General features: G+C 41.4%; 3 protein-coding genes across 3 annotated transcripts in view; 1 reads left to right on the top strand and 2 right to left on the bottom strand.

Annotated features, from left to right (window-relative positions):
• Nucleotides 1-3,860, bottom strand: part of LOC140995808 (tetratricopeptide repeat protein 28-like) — a 202,408-nt gene extending 198,548 nt beyond the window's left edge. Inside the window, exon 1 of the mRNA XM_073465917.1 lies at nt 3,539-3,860. Coding sequence (XP_073322018.1) covers nt 3,539-3,568 — 30 coding nt within the window. The 5' untranslated portion in view covers nt 3,569-3,860. The remainder of the gene's footprint in view (nt 1-3,538) is intronic.
• Nucleotides 3,861-9,326: 5,466 nt separating this feature from the next.
• On the top strand, nt 9,327-13,042 carry LOC140996622 (L-serine dehydratase/L-threonine deaminase-like). The gene is made up of 7 exons (XM_073467063.1): nt 9,327-9,491; nt 9,597-9,636; nt 9,740-9,879; nt 11,747-11,838; nt 12,312-12,539; nt 12,633-12,757; nt 12,849-13,042. The coding sequence occupies exons 1-7, from the start codon at nt 9,339-9,341 to the stop codon at nt 13,040-13,042; spliced, it is 972 nt and encodes a 323-aa protein (XP_073323164.1). The 5' UTR covers nt 9,327-9,338.
• Nucleotides 13,043-17,174: 4,132 nt separating this feature from the next.
• Nucleotides 17,175-24,005, bottom strand: part of LOC140995816 (probable E3 ubiquitin-protein ligase HECTD4) — a 40,938-nt gene continuing 34,107 nt past the window's right edge. The window contains exons 67-76 of the mRNA XM_073465930.1: nt 23,260-23,450; nt 22,994-23,140; nt 22,692-22,811; nt 22,454-22,609; nt 22,246-22,349; nt 21,865-22,086; nt 21,239-21,405; nt 20,948-21,143; nt 20,452-20,674; nt 17,175-19,214 (exon numbers count right to left, since the gene is read on the bottom strand). Of these exons, the coding sequence (XP_073322031.1) occupies nt 19,078-19,214; nt 20,452-20,674; nt 20,948-21,143; nt 21,239-21,405; nt 21,865-22,086; nt 22,246-22,349; nt 22,454-22,609; nt 22,692-22,811; nt 22,994-23,140; nt 23,260-23,450 (1,663 nt within the window). The 3' untranslated portion in view covers nt 17,175-19,077. The remainder of the gene's footprint in view (nt 19,215-20,451; nt 20,675-20,947; nt 21,144-21,238; nt 21,406-21,864; nt 22,087-22,245; nt 22,350-22,453; nt 22,610-22,691; nt 22,812-22,993; nt 23,141-23,259; nt 23,451-24,005) is intronic.

Raw genomic sequence — 24,005 nt, 5'->3', positions numbered from 1 at the left:
TAACAATTTATATGTATTAATCATTTTTATTGGCAATATGTGAGTTGACTGTAACATGATGGGAAAAATGAGACCTTCCCTCATATCCCTGACTTGCCTATACGAGCCTGTGGACAATGTGTTGAAGTTGTTTAATGCTGCTGGATTGTAGATTTTTTTGTGATGGACTCAGGTCGGATTTTCCGTGACAGTCCAAAGGATGTGATTTTACGCATGTTATCGAGTGCCTCGTCTCCGCTTTGCTAACGAAGAGCAAAAATAGGTAATGTTAGTTTTGAAATGGAGTCCGCTAACATAAACTAACATCTCTTTTCAAATCATTTTGGGATCTCGGAGCTTCTGGACACTCTCTGGACAAGCTGTAAGGAGCCATTTTATCCCTAGTCCCCAGCTACTTCAATTGTTTAGGAGAATACTGCAACACTTTTTTGCTGTGAAGCTCCATAAATGTTTTGCAGACTACGAAACTTAACCTGACTTTCCATCGGTATGGAGGTGAGTAGACAATGACTGAATTTTCGTTTTGGGTGATCTGTTCCTTTAATAATCTTACCTTTGTCTATAGGCACATTATGTTTCATGTCCTGTTAGCTCAAAATAGAGCCTGTATCTTCTATGATGTTTGCAACCTATTACCTTTTATTCTTTTCCACAGCAGTAAGGACACACAACAATAGTGAATAGTTCAGCCTAATAAAGACATCCTTATTACACTGATAATCTCCTACCACAACAACATAATACCTGCCTTAGAGCAAGGCCATCGGCATTAATGTGGGATTGAATCTATTATTGTTCCCATTCATGTTTACACTCTTGAAACCACTGGCAGGCAAATCACTTGAACACAAGACCAATTATCATATTGACTTGAGTATTTTCTGACACTGCATCCAACCAATACACTCTAATTGACTGAGTAGATGAGTGCCTCATCCATTTAACAGGGACGGTTTGCTGAGTATTACTGAATCATGAAATTCATCTCGGGTTGCATGTTTTTACGGCCAGCTTCCATCATACCTCTTTCTCACCACACCTCCTCAGACTGAATTCTGGGATAGGGCAGGCTTGGTAATTACTTCCAGAGGCCCAGGGAGTCGAAGCAGCAGACATGAGGGCTTTGGGTATCAAGTAGATTCAACCTCAAGTTACATAGCAGGACCAATCAGTTGCTTTCTCTCACCCTTTGACCTTCACCTTTACTACCTTTTCTTGCATGATAAATAATATTTTATATCACAAGGACATGACAACATGGAAAAGATCAAATATCTGCTTTACTATGGCTGGACTTTAAAGTGTCCAGTGTTTTTACACTTAAATTAGGGATAGACTGATTATTGGCCTAGCTAATTATCAGGGCTGATATTCAGCATTTTTCTGATTATCTGTATCACTCTTTTTTGTGTCCAATTGCTGATGAAATACATTTAGCTACTTTGGCTCTGATACAGCATACTTCTTCTGTTTGTAGTCAAAACTCTGTTGTTTTACTCACATAGGTGGCAAAAGTACTTTCTTTAATCAAGCAGAAGTACGGATATTTGTGTAAAAAAAGACTAAAAGGTAAAAGGAAGTACTGATTCCACTTCTTTACTCACGTAAAAGTAATAAAGTACAGGCTCTGAAATGTACTCATAGTATAAAAGTAAAAAGTATCCCTCTGAAGGACATTTCTACCAGCCATCTCAGTGCAAGGCAACTGAACCTCACGTCATATAAATATAATTCAAAGACTATTAAACTTAAAGGTAGAATCAGTAGGTATTTGTCCAAGCTGTTCGTAAACGCACCACAAATATTGACTGATTGTTGCATTACCAGAACATCAAATATCAACATTTTGGTTGGTACAAACTGAGAAAATAAGAAAATCCAGGCAGAGGGCTGCAGGGTCTCTGCAGAAACGAGACACTAACATGCCTTTTCTCCCCATTCCAGTCTCCCTCTCCGTCTGTTTCCATCTTGTGCTTCATTACTTCCCCCCCTAGCTTATTCAGTGTCCTAATCTGAATCTGCAAAGTAACTAGTGACTAAAGTTATCAAATAAATGTAGAGGAGTGGAAGTATAAGGTAGCAGAAAATGGAAATACTCACGTAAAGTACCTCAAAATCTTACTTAAGTGCAGTACTGGGATATTTGAACATAGTTACATTTTCATTGTTTATTCTAAATTTTAACGAGATTTACATTTTTGCCCACGATAACGACAGTACCACCATACAGCGGTTCTGCCAAAATCGATACATTGCAAGACAATCATCGAATGATACATCACGATATCTGTCTAACTGAAGAATATAAAGAACCCATGCATATGATGTATTTATTCACTGCATTTTGGTGTCAGTTTCACAGAATTTGACACTAAATGAGATGAAGCAATGTACAAAAAGTGCACACAGTCTTGGCTTAGCACCTCTTTATCACACAAACAGACTATAACTTCATGTCCATGTGTGACATCATTCTAATGCGCCAAATATCAGAATTTTGGCGCCAGCAAATTGATAATCATATCTCAAGAGGAAGTATCACCATATATTATCTACCACGATATATGTTGTACCTCTAATAGTCAATTCAACACATGTAGATTGGTTAAAGATCAATTATGCTGCAACATCACTTGTAAAGCAGTGGGATGTGTGCTTGAAGGTTTTAAAGCAAGAGTTTACTGTTGGTTTTGTTGCTCTAGGTCCCACTGAGAGGCAACCCACCCCTCAGAAATCAGCCATCAGGCTGAGGGGGAGAAATCCACACTACAACTGTCACGCATGCAGACATTCACAGGCTTTTGCTCATGAAGAAATGTCAGGAGGAGTATCTATTACAGATTAGTGCATCCAGGGCCCAAGAGTATGCAGGTTTTTCCTTGAAACAAACTCAAGCTGCTGATATCAGCTGATTAGCAGGACCAGAGAAGATTTTAGAAGGTCAACTGTGAGTGCTGTTTCATGTGGTGCAACATACTGGCTGTATGTGGGCAGCACTGGGCAGGAAGGGTGGAGAGGGAGAGATAATGAGAGCCTACACCGATACAGAGGACACCCTACCAAGGTAGTCATAAGGAGACAAAGAAGCAGAGATGAAGCCAAAAGGCAAATATAGTCTGGACAGCACATACTTTCAGTTTTGTTGGGGATTTACTTCATGGCAACACACACAAACTTACTGCCACTGCAGGAGCTTTGCAGTCAAGCTCCTCTGTTCATGCAACAACAAAATAAGTGTGGTTTGGGTTTGCAGCATATTTTTCTAATCTGTATGGTCTCCTATTGACATTGAAATCACATTTATGTTGACTACTGTGCGCCAGGAGAGCCCACACATCCACTGTGCACTTCAGTACAGTATGCATGACTGGAAAATCGATAGAGCCCTTTTACGAGATTTTCGCAGGAATGGTCATTTGGTATTTCCTGTCCGGGACGCGAGGTTAAAAGTGTTATTCGGGGGGGCAATAAAATGCCAACAACTTCAAAAATGGCAGCACGCATGACAGCGTGTAAAAATAGCGTATAATCTATTTACCTTTTCTTTCAGAGTCGCTTGCTTCTCCATCCTGTCTGACTGCTGCTTTGGTTTGTGCGACGGGTTATCGCTCTCATCCCATCACACTCCTTCTGGACTTTTTGTCGACTGTTTACCCATCCAGAGGTGTTTAAAAGTCAGCCAAAAGTCCAGGTGTTGGTGCGAGGGTCGACAAACTGCTTGGAAATCCCACAAAGGCTGAGCTGTGTGGCGTTCTGGAGAAACTTTTCTCAAGGAAAGTGCGCCATGTTGTCAAATCTTTTCCTTTTTTTCGTGTCTTTTTTCCCCTGTTGCCATAGCGGATTTGTGAGCGCTGTGTGGAGGGAGGCATGGAGGTCTGTGGGAGCCTGAGTCAGGAGAAGAAAAGTACAGTTAATTCATGTATCACCCGGTTATGCTTTGTTTTGTTTTGTTTGTAGACGTGTTACAAACACTTTTGTGAAGCGGAATTTAAGGCAAATGCTAACTTTTAACGTCGTTGGCGTTCATAGACTCTGTGAGGGCAGGGGTGAAGATGAAAGAGGGGCACCGCTCCCCGCGCGCATGAGCCCATTGGTGCCCACAGTGGTGGACCCAGGGGGCGCCAAAGTGCCCTCTTGGGTGCCCCCATGACTGCCTGAATGCAGTATAATTTATTTAATTTTGTCGAAAACACATGCACACACACATCAAAGCTGGGGTTGGTAAGATTGTAGAAACCAGCAACAGCAAGCTACATTTTTTAAGTATCCAACAAAAAGAATCCCACCTCCTCCACAGAGAGCCGAGTCAGACCTCTTCAGGTGGACCCCATGGGACCTTATTTCAGAAGAACTTTGAAGAAAAAGAAAGAAGAAATGGAGAGAGACAAATAATTTTTGATCCCGCTTAAACTGTGCCATGAATTACATGTTTGTCAATTTAAAAGGTAATTTTCCGAGTCAAGAGAGTCACAGTTTTAATTACAGTCGTAATTAAAGTAAAATATCATCTAGTTTTGAGTGAAACCGCTCAGCAAACTACATCGTCTCGCTCAGCAACACAACATGGCCGCCAACTCGACACAGAAAAGCTACTAAAAAAGGTCAAAATCACAATAAATCTGGCCATGTTGACAACTGTAGTTACGTGAAAGGGTAGTTTGTCAGTTCTGCGAGCAAGCTGATATACAGGAGCAGCTCTGAAGTCCTTCTTCCGACTGGGTGTGTTCACATGTCGAAATATAGGAGCAACATGGACGCCAAAAAGAAGTCATCTTGCATTTCATCGCTCAGAGTGTTTAAACAACACGTTGACAGCTGTGTCCAATATCTGAGTGACAAGGAAGAGCAAAGGAAACAATACAATGACTGTACAATACATGACTATGGTGAAAGTATTTTACCATCAGCTCAACGTCTACTTTCATCTGCCATGTTTCAGCATCATATGACGTCAACTCGGCAACTAGTTTACCAAAATGTTCTCAGATGTTCCAAGTTGTTATTCTGACTTGAGAGGGCATTTACATGAATTTTCCCAGTGGAAATAAGTTTTTCAGATCATTCTGACAGCACATGAACACACTGTAACGACACAGACTGCCTCGCAGATCTCGCTGGCCAGCTGGGAGCGGCTAGTTCGCTATGTTTAACTTGCTCTCTAAGCATTTTAGGCAAATGAATACATGCGCAAACAACTTTTTTAAATGGCACAGGACACACATACATATACAGATACTTTATTACCAGTTTAGGGTACCAGGCTGTCTGATGTCAACCAAGCAGTACATCTTGTCATTGGAGGAAAAGCACAGGTGAATTAATAACATGGCTGTAGTCGTACAAAAATCTAATAATGTGTTCTTTTTGGGAATTAAAAAAAAAACAGTCCTTGCAAAAATGATTGGTGTATGTCCTTGCAGTTTTTTCTTCTTTATTTAAAATCAGTAGTTTTGATCCCGTTCCAGCTTTTGAAATTATAAAAATTGATCTATTCTGCTCTACTTTGTCACATTTATAGTTCATTTCTAAATCAATTGCAGCCTCAATGCTGACTTCAGATAAAACAGTTATACATTTTTAGCTGTTAAGACTAATACTGCACGATGATTTCGATGAGATTTTTGCAGAAATAAGCGAGACGTCTGTCTAATGAAACCAGGAGATGAAGCAGGCTGAAGATAAAAGATATTTTTTGTATGTGCAGCTCTTCACCAACAGATGGTGTAGTAATCCTGTACTGAGTAGCCCTTGGCCTTGACGCCAGTAGTCTTGTCATTCCCTGCAAAAAAACAGAGAGATCCAGTCACTCCAGTCATGCAAAAAAATTTTTGCATAGGACATATTTTGACATCTGCACCATCCCCCGCCCAACGATGACTACAGGCCAGGTAAAGAGGCAGCTGGAAAGACTACACCAGCGAAAGGCTGCAGATCCTGATGGCATTACACCCAGGATCCTGAAGACCTGTGCCAGCCAGCTGTCTCCTGTACTGGGACACCTGTACAACCTGAGCCTGAGTCTGGAGAAAGTCCCAATGCTGTGGAAGACATCCTGCTTGGTTCCAGTCCCCAAGAAGTCGAGACCATCCGACCCGGCAGACTACAGACCAGTCGCCCTCACATCTCATGTGATGAAGGTCCTGGAGAGACTGGTCTTAGCCCAGCTGAGGCCACAGGTGAGGACGTATCTGGACCCTTTGCAATTTGCCTATCAGCCCCATTTAGGAGTCGATGATGCTGTCATCTACCTGCTGCAACGAGCCCATATGCATCTGGATGGTGGAGGAGGCACTGTGAGGATCACATTCTTTGATTTCTCCAGTGCTTTCAACACCATTCAACCTCTGCTACTGGGTGAGAAGCTGCAGGTGATGGGTGTTGACGACGCATGGATCTCCTGGATTACTGATTACTTGACAGGCAGGCCACAGTTTGTCCGTCTGGGCAGTGTCCTGTCTGATGTGGTGGTCAGTGATACAGGAGCTCCACAGGGAACTGTGCTTTCTCCCTTCCTCTTCACCTTATACACCACTGACTTTCAGTACAACTCTGAGTCGTGTTACCTGCAGAAGTTTTCTGATGACTCAGCTGTTGTCGGGTGTGTAAGAGAGGGAGAGGAGGGGGAGTACAGGACACTGGTAGACAACTTTGTTGAGCGGTCCGAACAGAATCACCTGAGGCTGAATGTCAACAAGACCAGAGAGATGGTGATTGCCTACAGGAGGAAGAAGATGCCTTCACAGCCACTACGGATCAGGGGGGAGGTGGTGGAAGAGGTGGACGACTTCTTTTTATTTTACATTTTATATTGCTATGTTCATATGTCTAGGTTGTTCTTTTTATTTCACTGTGTTGTCATTCGTCTCTGTGTGTAATGCTGCTGCTACACCTTAATTTCCCAGCTTGGGATCAATAAAGTATATCTATTCTATTCTATCTAGTAACAGGAAGAAAAAAACACAGGTGTGAAGAGTAGCATTTGTAATGGCTGCATTGCATGTATTTGCAGTTTGGGGGCTCTGGTGTTGTGCATGCTGGCAATGCTTTTACTGGGACATTTAATTAAATGAGCCATAGTTAATGTTATAGGCTCTACTTGTGTTGTTCCTGCTTTGACAAGTCAAAATGTCTTTGTGAAAAAGCTTATAACGAGCATGTTCTGTGTAGTTTTTTTAGCCTGTCTAGTGATGGCTGTTGACTAAAACAACTGGGGAGGTAACATAAAAGTCGAAATTATGAGAAACAAAGTCAAAATTTATGAGAAACATTTAGACTTTGTATCTCGTGAGTATTACTTTTTATCTCATAATTTCATCATTTTTCTCATAATTATGATTTTACATGATATAATCTTGACTTTTTTTCTATACATATTTGTGGTCAAATCATGACTATGCTCAATGTTCCTAAGGGGGCAGTGCATATAACTCTAAAATGCTTTTCAGAAACTGGATCGGTTGGGAATATTCAAGTCTGGGGGAGTTTTACCTACTCTGGAGTTGGACACCTGCACAGAATCAACTCCACCCTCCATTCTTCAGAGACATGCTCCACCCTCAGGTTTGATTTTTTGTGGAGAAGAATTCATACAGCAGGATAATGAGCTAAAACACACCTGAAAACTCTGACAGATCTACTTGAAGACCAAAGAAGACCAAGGAGTCCTCAGTGTCATGGACTGTCCTCTACAGCCACTTCATCCCCATTTAACATTTATGGGGTCACTTGAAGACTGAGAAAGTAAAGCACTGTGTGACATCACAAGAAGCAGCACTGACAAATCATGCTGGGATAACATGAGTCATCAGTTTTACCACAAACTTGTGGGGTCCGTGCCAGCTTGAGTGTATACTGTCTCGAAGGCAAAAGAGGGACAAACCAAATACTAAGATATTCTAAAATTCGTGGGCATTTTCTAATATAATTCCTGATGCTCAAACTGTTAATCTTATACTATAATTTGTAATTAAAAATGAAATAATATTATATTGTAATTTGATTTTTGACTAGTGGTCTAAGACTTTTGGATCCTACTATAGGCCTGTGCCTGTTCCCTCTCTATCTTAACACTGATTTGGTTGTACAAGGCTCAGAATATTAATGTGCTTGAAATCCAGGCAGCTCATTTTACCAAGTTGTTCGTTCCCACCTGACACAGTGAGCAACCTCATTTGACAGACTGACCTACATCCAGTGGTGTAAAGATTCTCAATAATAAGTCAAATTTCTGCATGCAAAATCATATTCAGGTAAAACTACATGTTAAATAATCATCCAGCTGCATACAGACTTATTAATATTATTGGATTATTACTGCTGATGCACATTCATGCTGCATTTTACTGTTGGCTATTATATAAAGGCTACTGCAACAAGATGTACTTTTTTCAATTAAAATAATTTATGATGATTTGAAGTAAAATCTTAATCTGCACAACAGCTGTTAAGATGAATGTAATCGAGTAAAATATAAATTACAATATTCTCCTACATTCCACCACTTACTTATTTTAATTGGTGGCCCATTTCAAACACACTGATATACTTGAGTAAAGTCTTTTCAAAGTACTTTATTCCACTTGTCCTGAGACAGCAGCTCACACTGTGTGTCGGAGCTCCGGATTATTCAAGTTTGAGGAGGCTGAGCGCTGAACCCGCTTTTGGTAGTCGGCCATCGGAGCGAAAATAGGAGCGACTCTTTTGGTAATGCCGGCGGTGTGTGCACTTCCTTTAGAGGGGAGAACAGCATGCGAAGGACAGCGTGTCAAAATGTCATGGGGGTCACAAAGGAGGCGAGACGATTATGTTATTATGTAATGATGCCGGGAAAACATGTTTCACACGCTTTCCATCGACAGATTAAAAATATTCATTTTTAATTATAACAGGTGGGAATTAATCTAAGCCCCTTTTTCCCAATTCAGTGCACAATCCTCCCAGTTTAACCAGTGCAGACTGTTTGAATATCAGAGTTCGCATGAGACACAGAGAGGTCCAAGAAAATGATTTGATGTCTAAGAAAATGGGATGAAATTCAATTTCATTCATCATCAGCCCTCCTCTTTATCATGATCACTGCGACAGTCTGGTGGCTGGATGCCTGACGCTGATTGGTCCGCAAGTGGGCCTCCTTTGCCAAGCCCACAGCACAAGGAGGTATATATGCACTTCAGATGCAAGAGAGGCAAAGAACAAGGAAGTTTGGGAGATTGTCATCCTGTCATCCACCACAGACTGGTAAGATGAAGCATGAAAAGTCATATATTATTTTTCAGAAAATAGTATTGGTTTTAAAACATTTTTTTTTTAAATTGGCACTTGTCTCCTTTCACAGCAAGATGAAGACCCAGCAGCCTCTTCATGTGGCCACTCCAGTGAGGCAGAGCCTTGCCCTGACCAAAGTAGCTGGGACCTCTGTTTACCTCAAGCTGGATTCATCTCAGCCCACAGGATCCTTCAAGATCAGGGGCATCGGACACCTCTGCAGAACTGTGAGTAAATCACTTTTGGAATAATATGTGACCTGTCCTGTTTCAGAAGGAGTTTAGCTTGTGTTGATGAAAGTGACTTTAATATTCCTGACTCTTTTTCCTCAGTGGGCAGAGCGAGGATGTGAGCGATTTGTCTGCTGCTCAGGTGAGCACTGAAGCAACAAGCAAAAGAAATTCAATTCAAGAACAGTCTTTACCTCTGTTGGTGTGTCTGAGAGTGTAATCTTTCACGCTTTTGGACCCAACAGGAGGAAACGCAGGGATGGCAGCAGCTTATTCTGCCCGTCAGCTCGGGGTACCTGCAACCATAGTGGTTCCAAGTGTTACACCAAACCCAACAGTGGAGAGGCTGAAGGACGAGGGCGCCACCGTGGTGATTCATGGCAAGGTTCGTGGACAATACACCGATATTATCTCGTTATCGTGATATGAGACTGTACTGTCTTAGATTCTGAATTTTTTCGTTATAGCTTGATATGACATAAGTGTTCTCTTTTCCTGGTTTTAAAGGCTGCATTACAGTCAAGTGATGTCATTTTATGAACTTACCAGACTGTTCTACTTATATTTTATTATATTTAATTACTTACTGATGATTATTTATTAGAAATCTCTTTGTGTTAATAATGTATCACAATATAAGTAGTCATTCTCACAATTTTGTCACAATATTGAGGTATTTTCTAAAAACTATCGTGATATTTAATTTTGTCATCTAGTCCTAGCATTTATGAAGTGCTTTTGAGGAGATTTAAAAATATCATGTATCGTAACAGCCCAGCCCTTTTTCTTCCCTCAGTTATAACATTTACAACCGACTGAGAATGCAAAAAGGATATGAAGATACAAGCAGATACATGGCAGAAGAATTAAAACTGAATAAACAATAAAAAAATAGTTTTTATAGATTAATGGACAAATGCAGAAATTGAACCTGAGTGGAGAACAAATGAGTAGTAAACCTCTGTGATCTATTAAGCAACGAAAAATGACATTCGTTCATCAACCTGTTAAAACCTGCGATACAAAGTGAATTTAAAACAAACACAAGAACACAACAATAAAATACATATTGAGGTATGGATGAACAGGTTTTCATAAGGAATAAAAGAGGAAAGGATGATTAAAGCCAGAAAATAGAATAAAATGTGACAACAATGGATAAATGAAAATAGAGCAGATCAAGACTTAAGGCTGGCATTAGGGTTAGGGTTAGGGTTATGGAGCTAGGGTTAGGGTTACGGTCGTCTTTTGACCGATTGACTCGAAATTCGTCACGAATGTGGTCCTCTACTCGCTGAATGAGACATAGCAGTCCCCATCGGATTCCGGTGAAATTTGTATTTTTGGTGAATATTTTAAAGAAAAAAGTGGCCCATTTTTTTCAATAGCTTCCAGGTCTTTGGACCGATTGACTCGAAATCGCTCCCAAATGTGCTCCTATACTGACTGAACGAGACACAGCAGTCCCCATCGGATTCCGGTGAAATTTGTATTTTTGGTGAATATTTTAGTGAAAAAAGTGGCCCATTTTTTCAATAGCTTCCAGGTCTTTGGACCGATTGACTCGAAATCGCTCCCAAATGTGCTCCTATACTGACTGAACGAGACACAGCAGTCCCCATCGGATTCCGGTGAAATTTGTATTTTTGGTGAATATTTTAGTGAAAAGAGACAATGTTTCATGAGACTGCCTTAAGGCTGGCATTAGGGTTAGGGTTAGGGTTATGGAGCTAGGGTTAGGGTTACGGTCGTCTTTTGACCGATTGACTCGAAATTCGTCACGAATGTGGTCCTCTACTCGCTGAATGAGACACAGCAGTCCCCATCGGATTCCGGTGAAATTTGTATTTTTGGTGAATATTTTAAAGAAAAAAGTGGCCCATTTTTTCAATAGCTTCCAGGTCTTTGGACCGATTGACTCAAAATCGCTCCCAAATGTGCTCCTATACTGACTGAACGAGACACAGCAGTCCCCATCGGATTCCGGTGAAATTTGTATTTTTGGTGAATATTTTAGTGAAAAGAGACAATTTTTCATGAGACTGCCTTAAGTGCAACGTTCAGAAAAAATAAACCTGAAAATGTAAACACATTTAAAAGACAGCCTTCTGCTAAAAAGTCTTCAAAGGTGATTTTAGAGAAGATGCTGATGCAGCCAGCTTTAGTTCCTCAGGCAGCAAACGCTCGATGCACAGTATGTTTTAAAGGTTTTTAATTCATCAGATAAAATGAAGTTGTGTCCCTTTTTTCAGGCTCTAAATGAGAGCATTGAATACGGACAGCAGCTTGTGGCCAACAACCCGGGCTGGATTTTCATCTCACCCTTCGATGATCCCCTCATCTGGTAAGACAGTCAGTCTGTCTTTCATGGACTGTTTGTGACAGCTCTCACATTAGTGTGTGATGTGCAGAAATCGGTCATGTACTGCGATCTATCTGTCGTCAGGAGATAGAGAGGGAGAGGTAATAAGAGCCCTCTCTCAAGGAAATTAAGTTGTTTTAAAATGTGCAAGTGACTGATAGCAACACCTCTCTTATCATGCACTGTCATTCATACTCATACTCAAGTACAGCTTCATGTCAGATACACGGTATCTTATCAAGTGTGAGAGGCTGTCAGATAATTCATTTACACATTTGACGTCACAGTCGAAGCTAAAAACAACCATAAACTACTGGAATCATGGGCTTGTGATATGATCAGTATTATGAGGAAGACTTATTGGCTTAAAGGAGAGAGGAAACAAATCAGAGTTTCCTCCAATTCAATAGTGAATTTCAAGGAAACTGACGGATTGTTTTTGTGTTTGTTTGCAGGGAAGGCCACACGTCTCTGGTGAAGGAGCTGGAGCAAGACCTGAGGGAGAAGCCAGGAGCCATAGTGCTGTCGGTGGGAGGCGGAGGCCTGCTGAACGGAGTGGTGGAGGGACTGCGTCGCGCCGGCTGGGCTGACGTGCCCATTGTAGCCATGGAAACCATGGGAGCACACAGCCTCAATGCAGCAGTGAAGGCCGGAGAGCTGGTCACCTTACCCGAAATAACCAGGTAGAAAACCCTAATCATGGATATTAAAAGGACATTTTTCTCATAGTGTTTCTCTTTTTGTGGTAAACACTGACTTTTCTTTTTGCTCTCCAGTGTTGCAACCACACTGGGCCTGACGAGGGTGTCTGCACAGACTCTCAAACTGGTGAACGAGCACACAGTTTTCTCAGAAGTAGTCACAGATCAGGAGGCTGTGAAAGCTGTGGAGCGCTTTGTAGGTGAGTACAACCTGAACTCATGCACAGCAGATTTGAAATGCCACAAAATCAGCTGTGAGACTGACCTCTCAGGTGTGTCCTCTCTCTGCAGATGATGAGAAGGTCCTGGTGGAGCCCGCCTGTGGCGCTGCCCTGGCAGCTGTGTACAGTGACATTATCAAAAGACTGAAGAATGAGGGCAAGCTGGCACAGCACCTGGGCCCGGTGGTCATCGTGGTGTGCGGCGGCAACAACATCAGCATGGAGCAGCTGAGGAGGCTGAAAAAACAGCTCGGTGTCATCTAGCGTGGCTGACCACCTTGGGTCTGCCTGACCTTTCCTCTGTTCCTCCATCAGCTGGTCTCAATCCATAAAGCCCATTACTCCTGTGCTCCATAGATCAAATCATTCCAGACTGTGAAACTCTCCTGAGCACTGAGACTGACACATGTGACAGCAGGGAGCTGCTGGAGGGATTTTTCTTTTTTTAATCTTGTGATAATGTGATTGTGATGTGCTCTGTTGGAGGTAGCTCTTGACTAGAGAGAGACCTCCTTCAGAAAAACAAAAATGTAAAAATAACAACTACACTGACACATTTAGGTTGCATTTGTATTTGGCGTGCTTGTTTTGTGAAAGTGCTTGTATGTTGTTTGTGCTTTTGTACTTTGAGATGTATTTAAAAATTAATAAATTATATTTCTGAATATTTTGCCTGAAGAATCATTTCTCTGCTTTGACAGCTTCTTATTCCCAGTGTTGTAAAAAGTACCCAGATGTCCTACTTGAGCAAAAGAAAATATACTGTGTTAAAATGATGCTTTGGTTAAAGTGAAAGTCACCGATACGAATAATACTTGAGTTAAAGTTTTAAATATAAACAAATATCTGACATTAAATGTACCTAAGTATGAAACGTATCTTTCTGGTATTAACTGTAAGTGTATATTATACAGTATAAATTTACACGTATGACCAATTATCAGCCTGGCTAATTATCAGATCTACACTGAGTATCGGAATCAACGTTTTTTAAATCAGATTGTCAATAAAAATGCACCACTTTGGCTCTGATGCAGCATTAAATCTGCAAAGTAACTAGTAAAAAAAATGTAGTGGAGTGAAAGTATGAAGAAGCAGAGAATGGAATTACTTAAGTAAAGTGCAGAATTCTCAAAATTGTACTTATGTACAGTACTTGTAGATGTACTTAGTGACATTCCATTGCTTATTCCAGACTGTATGTAAATAAATATCAAACCACTTCCTCACAACAGAAGCTTTAACTGGGAATCATAGAGATTACTATCAACACTGTTTTCATACTAAAGCTAAAATGAAAAATATATCAGGCAACTATCATCTTAGTGCAGATTTATCATTGTCAGTGTATATTTTTGCAAAAGAAACTATGGGCTGATAAAAAGTATTTATTTATTTATTTATTTTTATTATATTTGTAGTGGGCTAGTGAATGGGATATTAAAATATGTTTCCAGGTATAAAAGTGCCGTAAAATAAAATGTATTATAGCGTCTGTTAGTCCATTTGTTGTTTCTCCTCTGTTTTGTTTATATAAGCAAAGAGGCCGCACTGCTGAGGGTTCAGTTATTGTACACTTGTCAAAGAGACTTCATTTTGTCCTGTCAGACAAGTTTTTCATCAGCTTTCCACATCGTGCACCTGGAATGCTTTGATGTGAGAAGTTGGAAATTTCAGCGAGGATATTCCGACCTCCAACACTGAGTGGAGTCTCCGGAAGACAGATTAATTAATTTGAAGAGATGTTATTTATGCCCTCGACATACGTTGAGCTCGTGCACTGACAGGTTGTGTGCTAACGCTTTCAGCTTAGCAGCTACAGTGAAGAATTTGGCCTAAAAAGAGGGTAAATAATGTCTTTTCAAATAAATTTAAGATCCCGAGACTTGGATTACAATGGATGAGCTGAATGGAGCTATTTTGACTTTTTTTTTTTTCTTTCAGTTAGTTGTTTTTTAGATTTTGCTGTGAAGCTCCAGAAATGTTCAGTGGACTGACCTTCACTCTGCTTTCCATTGGCATTAAGGAAAGTAGATAATGACTGAATTTTCATTTTTGGGTGAACTTATCCTTTAAATAATACTCTTCAAAACAAGCATCCACTATACTTCAGTACATAAGATGTGCTTGTCTATATACTGTATATATGTAAAGCCTTTTGATAATGGACTGTTTATATTATGCAAATATTTGGACTACAGCTTCATTACACTCACTCCCATGGCATCAAACTAATAACTGTACAATAATTCATTATGAGCCCTGTAGTCTCAGTGGCTTACTTTCTAATTAACTTTCTGTCTCCTCAGTCAGAGCTTCTGCACGATGCATTCAGAATTACGTCCTGGAGCGGCTGTGATCCCTCATGAATGAATGAGTCAATCATAAAGTTTTAGGTCTGACCTAGAACTTAAAACAAAGCAGTGAATGAGGTCGGTCAACACAGCAGAACATGTTTTCACGTCTTGAACAAATTCTTATAGGGAGGTTTTTATTACACAACAGCAGTGAATGCCAGCCACGTCAGGCCTTTAGGTCAGTTGCATGATCACAACAGACGTCTCCACACACTGGTCTTCCAAGACTCCGGCTGGCTGGATTGTTTGGGATGTGGCCCTTTTCCTAGCTGCTCATTGGTCAAGGGTTGGGGGTCATTAAAACAAGGGTGGAGAAGGAAGGGGGACAGCTGTATGTGAGGGACGGGACTGGTTCTTTTGAAACCAACCAGTCAACATGCTGAAGACATTCCTAGAATTCCTCTTGGGTAACCTTGCAGATCTGGTCTTAAAGATGAGCAATTTTACTTAAATTCAAGGAAAAGTCTGGAAATAAATGTGTTCGACTGACGTTTTTTGTTGTTAACTTATTTTCTGGGAGGACACAATTGGACTATTGTGGAGTAGAGTGACAGCTATGGGAGCTATACTGCATAAACATAATACATTACTATCAATTAACATACAAATATCTGACCAATTACTTCAGATTTTTGTTGATGAAATCTATAGTTGTAGATGGTTTCCCTTTGAAGAGAGCATACAATAGAGCTGAGGGGACAGTGTGAGTCAGTGAGGAGCATGACTGGAGATCCAGCTTGAACTGGCCTGGCCCAGCACTCACTGCCTTGAATCGGTGTCCGGTTTACAGGCAGTGGTGACGCAACCAGAGCCAGTCGTGAAGGTGTTACATAAAAAGCCTGGTGAGCAAAACACGCTTCACAGGCATCATTCATTATAATCAACACCCATTGTCTGTGCAGACATGTAACAGGCATGACCGCTTCACCATGTCAACACTGTTCAGTCACATTAGGTATGTAAATGACCCAGATTGGGGGGTTTCAGTAAAAAAAACACCCATTTATGAAACCTGTTTTCCTTACCACACTGAATGTTTATCTTGAACCAAAACTAAACTAAAACTAGAATGGTACTCAGTAGAGCGCATACCAATCAAACCTAATCCAATATCAAATAAAACATATTTAAATCCGCTGGATCATTTTTTATTATTTGGACCTGCATCACTCATAAATACCAGCCACCTAAATACACCTGATTTTTTCCATCAAGATCCATGATTTATTCCCTGAAAAAAAAAGTACAAAAAAAAAAAAGCCCCATCTCACACTGTTAAAGGTGCAATATGTAAGATTTGGCCACAACTTGGATTCACACCCCAGACATATGGGGTGAGGTATAACACCAGAGTTCCTGCTACCTGTGGTGTCCGTTAACTAGTTAGCTGTGTTAGCCGTGCAGCTAGTGGTCTGGACAGGAAGTTAAAAGTAGCATTACTAGAAAAGACGGGCCAGGGCTAGCTGGTTAGCATGCCAACTTCAGTAGAAATCTCTTTAACACAATATGTATGTATTGACGTGATGTGAAAAATCTAATTTTTTCACATTGTTGTTTTAAGTTAGTTTAGTTTTTTTTTAACCTTTTTAAAAAAAATCTTACGTATTGCACCTTTAAAGAAAGTGAGAAAAAAACTTCCTGGATCCGGCCCTTTATCAGGATCCACACAAAGACTGTAAATGGGGTCTTCTCTGGGTCAAGACCCATCCTATATGCAAGTTGCGTGGAAATCCGTTCAGTAGTTTTTTGTGTAATCCTGCAGACAAACCAACCAACCAACCAACCAACAGACATGGGTGAGAACACAACCTCCTTGGCAGAGGTAATAAACAGAAATTTAGATATAAATGACATAAACAATGAAACAGTTTTTGTACATGAAGACATTTCTTTATTGTGACACAGAAATCTCAAATGCCATCTGATTCTTTACATCTGTATAATCCATTTTAGATATGTTAAGTTTCTGATGTGCAGAGGTAAGACAGTAAAAGTTAAGTTAATGCAACCATAAATAATTGTAATAAATATCAAGTAAATGTACAGCACACATTTTATCGCAACACCTCTTTGTATGGATATGTCCTTTTTATAACCTTACCTACTCCCCCCGGCAGGAGGAGGAAGTAGAAGAGAGAGCGTCCCTGTTAGCAGCGGTATAATCACCCTTCAAAAGAACTGAACCGAAACCGAAAGTTCGCAAGCAATTCAACAATCCAATATGCGCCGAATATCATTTCTGGTGTGTTTTTCAGTTCTATCCAAGTAAAATGGCGATTTTACTCACACAAGAAAACATGTTTCACCATGATTAGAAGAAATTGAATCCATCTGAGTACAAGACAAAGGTGATAAGATTACTGGTATTTCCAAAATTCATAAAAAATAACAACACAACAAACCGGATATCCAACAGACATCACCTAGTTTGCTCATTTTTAGAATCTTTTCTTGGAAGAGTAGTGCAAACCAGAAACAAAAATTAAAAGGTGAAGTGAATTAGCAATTAATAAAAACTGCCATCAAACATAACTTCAGAGTATTTACACTTTTTTTTACCTATTTAATTTTTACACAGCTAAAATGGTAAAATGGTAAAATGAAAAAAAAAAAAAAAAAATTCAGCAGAATCCTGATCTTCGCTCATTAAAGAAAACTATGAAAAAGGCAGAACTCAAGATAATCCGCCGCCCCTCCCCCTTTGTGTGTATGTAGATTGTGTATGTCGGGAAGTGAGGGAGGGGGGGTGGGTTGTTGCACATTCAGTAGCAGTAGCACACAAACGATGTGGGAGAGTAGCTCATGAGAACATCATCTCCTTCATATTTTCAACGAAGCAACGCAGGTTTCGCGAACCTGAAATGCAGATATATCAGAACCAGCAGGCCTCTGCAGTCTACCTGACCTACCATGCCGCCAAAGCTACTTGGATATTCCAAAAATCAAAGAGCAATTTCATAAACTAATAGATTAATATGACTTTTTACATGACTTAAATACCCTCTCTTCAGAGACTCGGATAAAATGTATTCAGTTTATATAGGCATAAGTTAGCTTGTCCATTAGCGGTTCATTTTTTTTTTTTTTTAAAACAGGCAGTAAACTACATAAAATCCTGTACAGCACTTGTTCACATCTTCTGCCTGCTCACAGCTGACAAAAATAGGCAGCATCATACACTTCCTGTCTCTGGTAATAGTCGTACCTCCGTCTCTATGAATATCATTTGGGTTTGTCTTTTCACACACAACCAGCATCGCCCTCCAGAGAGAGGCTCCTACAGCAAAGGCATGTTTCAGAACATCACCCCCACAGAGGGGAGGCAGAGGGAGGCAGCTAGGTTTAGCCTTAGGAGGGCAACACTTTGTTTGTTGCCTTCACAGATATGCAAAGTTCAGCAACTCGGAGTAGAGCTAGTGTTGCCGAGACCACGCTTTCAATACTGGAGTGTTCAGAAATTACGAATTGAACTCGCAGCTGTAAAGTGCTGATCTGAATTCATCCCATTCAGTTGTTAAATTCACAGAACTTGACTAAACCTCTGTTAAACCCTCTGCAATAGGTTGGGAAGGGAAAAGGCGAACAAAAAAACAAAAGACTGTGTCACAGTTGTTTCACTTCAATGCCATCCTCAAACTCAGTGCAACCAGAACAGACACTCATTATCGGTGTCAGTGCTGGTTCAGATTATCGTCCCTGAATTCCTCACAAAAATCAAACATAATCATGAAATGTACTATTTGTGCAAACTGTGATAAAAAAGCAGGGATAAACATGCAAAGCATTCACTCAAAATAAAATTAAATTAAATGTGTGGTTTTGGTGGAGCAGCAGAGCATAAAGGACTGTCTCAGAGGAAGATCCAGTAGTGTGAGGGGATAAAATAAGATGGGTATCGGGGACAGGTATACACGCTTGGGAACGTTGGGTTGTCAAGTCTTCTCAGCCGCTGAGAGGGTCCTCGCGGTAGTGGATGGCGTATCGCAGTTTCTCCAGCATCACATCCAGAGACGTGTACTGGGGCAGTTTCACCATGAACATGCAGGTCTCTACACGAATGTAGCGCGAGTCTGGCTGACCTGGAGAGAAGAAAAACAGCACATTTTATTACAGCAAATTTACTTGTAACTTTCTTTTTTTAAAAATTATTTTTGGGGCTTTTTCCAAGGCTTTACTTTGATAGTACAGCCATAGAGCAGGAAATGGGATGAGAGAGAGGGGATGACATCCAGCAGACTGCCACAGGTTGATCTGAACCCTGGACTACACAGCGAGGCCCTATCAGCTGAGCTACTGGGGCGCCCCACAAATACTTTTTTTATGCCCTTTTCGCACTGTACAAAAACTCACTCACATCCACTAACATCTGGCTTTTGTCGTCAACGGCAATGTGTACAATCAGCATCATTCCTGCATCAAATGACTCTGCAGTAGTCACAGGTGTTTATCGGCAGGGATGGAAACATGACACCTGCTAATTTTCACCCATTTTCTGACGCGATGCTTTGACATCTGAAGTTCTGGACGTTGGTGTGTAAATAGTTTTCCATCCATCTCCATTCAAGCAGTTCTCAGATATTGTTCAGTCTGGGCTGAGTTTAAAAGAGAGACTAAAGTAAGAGTTACAAAAAAAAGAAACATCGTCACTGGCCTCCATGTCAGGACCAGATCCTTGGCTGATGGCTCACTTGGTAGCTTGATTTCTCGATGTCTGATGAGATTTATGATCTGCTGCTTTCTACTTCTCTGTTTTTCGTCACATTTGTGAAATAGAATATGACAGAACATAAAACCCATCTCCTGGGAATGGGAAAGGAGTCAGTCACCTATTTTTAGTTTACCGGAGTTAAAAAAACACACATATATGCACTAATTTTGGTGTAAAATGCTATTACATAATGAGTCTTTTGTACCACTGGAGCTTTTCATGGAACTGCAGAGGGCCAATGAGTTGTTGTTAGCGATAATAAGCTTGGTGATAAAAGTGAGTGTTAATCTTATCTGCAGTAAACCCGAGATGACGTTCCGTTTTAGCATGTGATCTTAAATAATGAGTCAGGAAACAAGGAGAGATCCATCTTCTGAGAAAGATAAGTTAGAAACTAACAGTGTGCCCGCATGGAACTGCATCATATGTCCATTAATTTACAAACACAATCAAGCTATGTCAACATGTTCAAAGTCTGTCTGCGGTTACAAGACAGGATGAGCTGCTTTGACCATGACTATCAGTAGTTTCTGCACTTACAAGCGTCACACACAGATAGCACCCTTGGTGACTGATCACGGACCTGTCAACACTTTGTCAGCCATTACCTGCAGCTCCATCAGGAGGGGCGATCTTCATGGGGTAAGGGGGAACATGGGCGGTGTCGGGCCCCCCGTCCTTGCAGGGGCAGGTGAACGGTATGCGCTCCTGGTTGCAGGCGAACTTGATGAACTTGCAGAGCTCTTCTTGAGTGAACATCTCCAGGGCCGTCCAGAAGAACTCAATGTGCGGGTCGGTCTCCATCAGACCCACCTGATACATGGTGTGAGCCTTCAGAGGGAGAGAGCAGGGCAGCAAGGATAAGATTTCAATAATACTGTCAAGGTCAATGTTACTGTCAAGGCGGTGTTTGTTTGTTTGTGTAAGATAGTTCTGATACAGTCAAGTCAAACTGACTCTGTAATGTTGAAAACGCTTTATGACACATCTCTCTGGACCAGAGGGCCAGGGAATACCTCTTACATTACCCGCAGCAATATATATGTAAATGTTTACACTTGCTTTGTGATGTAACATGCACTTTGACACAAATACATTAATTACCTTGAGGAACTCCAGGTTGATGTAAGGCAGGCCGCAGGTGCGCAGCTCCATCTCCAGGGGGATGAGCATGGTGAGCAGCTGCAGGGGAATGATTGAGCCGAGCCCTGCACGCACCGCTGTCATACACTCAATGTTCTGCAGCTCCCTCAGACGGAGGCTCCGCACCGCCCGCGCATACACATCCTTATTCTCCCAGCTTAACACACACAATCAAACAACGTATAAAAAGACATCAGACTACACAGAGATAACTACAGTTTGAAAGAAGTGATGATGACAAGTTTGCTGTACCTGACAGTGAGGCTGCGACCTCCCTGACAGAGCTCCACCTCCTCCCCCGTCATGGTGACATAGGTGAAGGTGCAGCAGGGCCGGCTGGGGGAGTCGGGGCTTTCTCCTGAATGGTGCTGGGAAGAGATCTCCGCACACAGGGCCTCGAGCTCTGTCTCATCGCTCACCTGCAGGGACACAGGACAGAGGTCATGTTAAGGTCAACAGTTGCGTTAGCAGTAGAGCTGCAATGATAAGTTGATTAAACGGTTGAAAGAAAATTAGTTGCAAGCTATTTTGACGATCAATTTATCCTTTCAATAATTTTTCCTGTAAAAATGTCAACATATGTTTCCAGCATCTTAAATGTAAGACTTTGCTCCTCTTCTTTGTCATTTATGATAGCAAAAGAAGACTCGTCGGATTTTTCTACTGTTGGTTAAACAAAAAAGGCAATCTGAAGACGTCATTTTTGAATCCGACAAGTTGTGATGAGCATTTTTCATGATTTTTTGACCTGGGGATTGATCGTGAAAATAATCAGCAGATCATTTCATTTTTTCATTTCAATCAAAAATGAAAATAATTGTTAGTTACAGCTCTTATTAGCAGGTGAAGACATGAGGCACACTTTAGTGGTCCCTTACATTTTCAAACTTCTTGACATAGTTGTAGGTGAGCACATCGGCTTCCTGCAGGTCCTGCTCTGGGTCGAGGGACTCGCCCACCAGACCCTTCCAGAAGGAGCCCAGCAGGTCCAAAGGAAGTGGCACATCTGCACGGATGGCTATGCCCAGAAGCTGACCAAAGAAATGCAACAACTGTTCTTCTGCATAGCTGATCGGGCAGGGTGTCAGGATGTACTTCCCCTGAGGAACATAAACAAACAACAGTTCATATTACAAAATCTCTGATTAACTTTGTTGTGCAAGATAATGTGGACTTGGACAAATATGCTTGTTATAAGAACAAAAGTGTCAAAACAAGACACAGTGAGAACAGAAAAGAGCAGATCAGAGAAACCGGACCTTGTTACGGTTGGCTGCAGCACTGGGGCAGGGGAGCAGCAGAGAGAGAGCAGAACTCTGTAACTCCTTGCACACCTGCCATAGGAAGTGTCTGAAGGAGCCGCCTGCAGACAGATTCAACAATGGTACAGTTAGGTTTGAAAAAAATGTCTTGACAAGTAAAATACTGCAAGGCAGACGGAAAACGATGTGTAGGCGAAATTGTTACTTGTGCCATGAACTTCCTCTCCAGTGAAGCGGATGTTAAAGGCATAGGTCGGGTCTCCTCCGCTGGCCAGTTTCACACAGAGCTGGGACGACGGCACACAAGACAGCTGACGTGCCGCCTGGCAGAAATATGTGTTCTCTGATGATCTGATCTCACCTGAAAGGCAAAGGGACACTGACAGAGTGTTGATATGAAATGGGAAACAATAAACATGTAAACAAAAGAAAGCAATGCGTACCTCCCACAATTTCTAGTGGATCAAGCGTAATCTCTGGGGCAGCATGGTCTGCTGTCCTCTGTACTGTGGCATTCAGTACTCTGTTCATTACAGTGACCTTTGTGTCGTAAAATATTAGACCTGTAACCAGCAGAGACAGGAGATGAGGGGATAAGTATAAAGAATAACATCTGATTAGATTTACATTGTTTGAGCCCAGTTCAGACATTTGTCTAGGAGTCCAAAATAGAACGATGCATTGATACAGTCATGGTTGGCTTTGTCTCCTTGTCCTGTTAGATCAGTGCTGATACCCTGCTCACCTTTGGCCTCGCATAACAGCGCTGCAATGCTGTTCTGATAGGTCTGTGTCTGTCTCAGCTCCACTAGCGGCAGAAAGAAGCTCTCCAAGGTGTTGTTGAGGGACTGCAGCAGAGCGAAGCGCAGGCGCAGGCTTTCCACGGGCACATCTACACACACGCACACACAAAAAGTTTCATGTAATAGAAGACAAACAGCCATGTCATGAAAAAGGAGGATAACTGTCATGTTTACTACCTAGACAGTAACAAACAAGTGGTTTACTTACTGAGCAGGCAGGCCACACGAGGATCAGCAGTATCACTGGAGTCCAGGTACACTTCATGTGGGTGTAGTCTGGCTGGTGTGATAGCCAAGTGACGGCAGAGCCTGTTGATGTACTGGACCAATGCCACGTCCAACTCCAAGCTCCACTTCCTACAGGCCTTCTGGGCATGACGAGTGTCTATACACGTACACCTAGTACAGAGCACAGCAGCTGTTAAAAGGTGACCTCCAATAATGTTTAATCACTTATATTAATACGATAGCAGTCGTACTAATGAAGCCTATTGACTAATGTTAAACGTACAATTTAAATTCTTCCTCTAGGGGGCTTTTTATCAAAACAAACCAAAGACATTTGCAGAGCCAGACCTTCTGGTAGAATAAACACCTGGAGTCACATCAGATTCTGCTCTGATCCTGAGAGCTCAGAGATCTCTTTGAACTTTTGGAATTAAAAATTGAGTTTATCTCCGCTCCTGTTTATCAACCTGACTGTAGCAGTGATACTGACTGCGACTCAAGCTGGAGGGGAAATGTACACATAAGTTTACGGAGGAGAGAGCGGAAAAGAAGAGAGAGAATTGCAATCTCTGGTGAGTGCTGAATTCACTGAGAATTGACCAGCATTTAAACACACAGACACACACATCATTGGTTTGCAAATGCTAGCAAAAGTTAGGTGACAGTGAGTTTGTTGAGTGAACTCAACAAAATATATAACAAAGGTGTAGTCATTTTTTTGGACAT

Source organism: Pagrus major, chromosome 5, assembly GCF_040436345.1.
Source record: "Pagrus major chromosome 5, Pma_NU_1.0".
NCBI classification, from domain to species: domain Eukaryota; kingdom Metazoa; phylum Chordata; class Actinopteri; order Spariformes; family Sparidae; genus Pagrus; species Pagrus major.
Note: the sequence above shows the minus strand (reverse complement) of the source record. Positions and strands in the feature narration are given on the sequence as shown.